At 38.2% G+C, this 3,935-nt stretch overlaps 1 protein-coding gene across 1 annotated transcript; it reads right to left on the bottom strand.

Moving 5' to 3' along the window:
- Window positions 1-3,002: 3,002 nt before the first annotated feature.
- On the bottom strand, window positions 3,003-3,933 carry LOC128208639 (tripartite motif-containing protein 66-like). Its single transcript, XM_052912186.1, has 2 exons — window positions 3,770-3,933; window positions 3,003-3,330 (listed from the first exon to the last, which is right to left on the bottom strand). The coding sequence occupies exons 1-2, from the start codon at window positions 3,931-3,933 to the stop codon at window positions 3,003-3,005; spliced, it is 492 nt and encodes a 163-aa protein (XP_052768146.1).
- Window positions 3,934-3,935: the final 2 nt, after the last annotated feature.

Genomic DNA, 3,935 nt, shown 5'->3' with positions numbered 1-3,935 from the left:
TCCGAAATGTTATCATTTATAGTTATTCCATGAAGGAAAACACTTTTAGATACGAATCGAATGGTGGTTTAATCACCTTTAACATGTACGTCGCTGATTGATACGATGGCCAGATCCATGGTTTTATTAGCTTCGAGTAGAACTTCTCCTGGTTGACAGCTACATTGCTTGCAACCACTTACCAGAACAGACATGACCTGATAATGTCATAAACATGCAATTGTGTATCTGTCGTAACTTTCACGTGCAACATCAGCTACTAAATTCACTGTATACACAAACAAGAGCAAACATGGCTTTGATGTAACCAATATTTATTACACATACCAACAATGCAGCAATCCAGAACGATACAAAGTAAAAAACGAGATTGGTGGTACAATCCTTCTGTATCTACTACTATATCTACTGCTACTACTAATACTACTACTACCTACGACTACGACTACGACCACCACCACCACCACCACTAAAAATAATAATAATAATGGTCATTTTGATCAAGTGTTGTCTGGTACCTTTTTGAACACTGTAAAACCTCATGGGATGACTGCATAGTCAAATGTGGTCTGATAATAACTACAAGTAGATATACATGGCGGCTAAACAATGAAAATTATGATTTATGTCACCATTATTGCTACTATAACATGTTAGTATTTGTTAAAATAATGTAAAAACCAGCACCTTAAGATTCAAATTTCGGGGCTATTCTGGCCTTGAAGAAAAGGAAGTGACGCAGTTGTCAAAATTCTTAGGTATCAAAATGGCTGACTGACTGTGAACAGTTTGAATTCAGTTAAAGAAGTGGATATAAACCAAGAAGATTCGGACTTAAAATGTGAAACTACGGTTATCAGAAGTTATAAAAAAACCTTTCTTTACAATATGTAAAACCAGGTTAAAGATTATTCTGAATTTAAATCGAAAGTAACGAGAATAAAGGTCCGGATGGGGTAATTTCCTAGTGAGTTTGTATTTCGTATGATGCAATTGTATAATGGTTAGCTACCCCATCCTGGACATCAGCACATTTAAATGTGAGTAAGTCATATATTGAAGTACTGATTTTTAAGACAATGTCACTGTACCAGGGTACAGATATTGTGGAATTATTTACATTTATATCTATAAAACGAATGGACTAAATATATTTCTTTGTTATTTAATAAAAGTGCTCTTCTGAGACTGGGTCTAGACTTCTGGCAATTAAAGATATTGACTTCTCTTCACAATCATCCAAATGTGGGCATTTGGACTGTATCCAGTCTGAGACTGAGGTTAGACTTGGACTGGAGACAGGAGATAATTGACACATGGATTTATGTCAGGTCAGGTCAATATCTGTTTATTGTCAGATGTCATATATACAGCAACAGATAGACACAACCTATTCATAGCTTTTAACTGACCCCTACAGTATGGCTTTACCAAGAGATCAGAACAAAATTGAGTCCAGTGTCACAAATAGAAAAAAAAAAACTATGATCTAATCTGATTTGCAATGTTGATTAATACAAGCAAGTATGTGAAACAAAATACAGGATGTGCCAAAAAACACATGAAGAGCACATGAATTTGAAAAACATTTACAAATAGTTGATGTATTTGATGTACTGTACCAAAATAACTTTAATGTACAAACATTGTTTTAATCATCTTTCAAACTCTGCAACTTATCTGTGGAATATTTTGAACATATTCTGAGCTTTTATGCTCACTAAAATCGCGTTGTGATATGCGAAGGTCCGTAAACTTCATTTCAGTTCTGCAATGGAACCCACCAGCAGTCAAATATTAATTATGTTTATTGGCACATGGATAAAAGATCTAGGTAATACATGAAGCCGAAGGAATCTAATAAGGAATACAGAACACAAGAAATAAATATTGAGGCTAAGTTGTCACATATTAGTGTTTCAAAGATATGCTGGTATACTTAAACTGTTTTCACTGAAGTTTCACCACCAGGATATCACTTTGCTTTCCCCCCACAATAAGCATGCATGTGCGCATACTGTAAAAGAGATAGCCAATGGACAGTCAATACCATCTTCCTTCCTGATCAGCGTGGCCAGATTATTCCTGCCTTCCTGGTCAATCTGCACCACTGTATGGGAGAAAAATGAACACACAAACACATGTCCACACTCACTCACATGTACACCATTTGGCCAAATGATGTCTGGGTCTTTGAGTGTGGCCAGAATGTTGCCTTTTTTGTCAATGGTGATTAGTTCGTCGTTACTAGAGTCTATGAAGTAAATTTTCCTGCCATCTGGGCTCAATGCAAAGTGGTGTAGTGTCCTCCCTAAAGATGTGTATTCAAATATTTTTTACCATGTGGCCAGTTGTGGTGTAGAGATACAGGGCATTGTTAGAACCCACATACAGCTGGCCTTGCTGGTGCCTGATGGAGTGATAGAAATTGTCAACTGACAACTTTCTGGTCATGGTGATGCTGTCTGCTGACGTTGTCAGAAAATAGATTCCATGTAGCTTTTCATTATAATTAAAAGCAACAACCACTTCATTGCCTTTGGTGTGGATACTTGGGAATATCAAAATGTGTTGTCACCTCATACTGGCTATTCAACATCTTCGCGTTAGAATTGTTACCATCTACTAGGATGATTTCCCCCATTTGATAGTTAAGCAATTCCTGCAATATTACTATTTTCTTTATCAGTCTTGAGTTTTATATTATAATTATTCCTTTCCATCGCACGATATGTCCTTGTAGGGTCTACAGGTTGTACTTTATGTTCTGCTATACTTCCAGCCAGATCTTCTGAAACATTTTGGATCGTTCCTAGTGTTTTCAGTTGAGACAGCAATTGCTTGGCTTGATTGTCAGCTTGGAAACTGACTTTCATCACAGGCTTTGACAACATCTCCTGAAGAAGACTTTTGGCCACTCTCATCTTGTCTTCACATTTTCTAAATCCGATATAGGAATCGGGCTTATTGTATTTGCCGCTTTCAGGACTGTGTGTTGAGCATCAATGCCTTGAGCTGATTATGTGTTTGCAGGAGTCTATGTCCTTCTGTAGTGACCGATCTAGGTCAGCCAGGACACTCTCCATCTGTTCCACTGTCTTCCTCTCCAACTCATTCAGCAGGCGGTTTAATGTGTCCCTCAGGGATTTGATCTTTGCCAGGATTGACTCGCCAGACACTTGAAGGGAGTTCTTGTTCATTTTTCTGTCCTCTATGACCTGATTCAGACTCGATGTCAGCTTGCTCATAGTGGTGGGAAGCTGCTTGAAGTCAGCCATCTTGGGTATGCCCCTTGCCAGATCCTCAACCAGGCTGATGCTACGGCACAACCTGTTGGTAGAGTTTTTGCTATTAAATTATATGTGAGTTACAAATTTACCGTTGTTCAACAGCATGGTCATTACCATGTATAGATTTTATAAAATGAAAAGTTAGAAAAATCCTTCAGTCATGCACATTCACAACTTGTATTTGGTGAGTTTAGAATGGAATGATAAAACATGAGTTGTGCCATATGGGGAGCGGGCGGTTATACATACGCCAGACATTGGCACATTTGTTGTCTTACTCCTACCCATTGAGTTGGGAATATTTCAGGTATGAAAGTCGAAGTCTTGATTTATGTAAGAAATCCTTAGATGTCCTTAGTACCCTATATACCCAACAGCAAACCTAGCTCCTGGGCAAAACTTTTGATTGGTTAATTAATTATTCGAAGTTTCATTTTGATGGCATTTTAAATAACCAGGCATTAATTACTTGACCATACCTATGATTTAGGGCCACACAGAGGTGACAACAGAGCTGGTGGTGGTCCTGGCATTCCATCTTGATGATCTCTTCAGGATGAAGCTCACACCTCGCCAATGAGTCCCCCTGCCCCACCCACTTGTCCACGTCTTTACGGCCCAACACAGCATGCTTCTTAAACATTC

Source organism: Mya arenaria, chromosome 11 (assembly GCF_026914265.1).
Source record: "Mya arenaria isolate MELC-2E11 chromosome 11, ASM2691426v1".
NCBI classification, from domain to species: Eukaryota; Metazoa; Mollusca; class Bivalvia; order Myida; family Myidae; genus Mya; species Mya arenaria.
Note: the sequence above shows the minus strand (reverse complement) of the source record. Positions and strands in the feature narration are given on the sequence as shown.

Coding starts and splice junctions, on each gene's coding strand:
- LOC128208639 (XM_052912186.1), bottom strand. CDS start 3,933: ATGTTTAAGAAGCATGCTGTGTTGGGCCGTAAAGACGTGGACAAGTGG. Junction 3,331..3,769: donor TGTGTGGCCCTAAATCATAG/GTATGGTCAAGT, acceptor CTCTACCAACAG/GTTGTGCCGTAGCATCAGCC.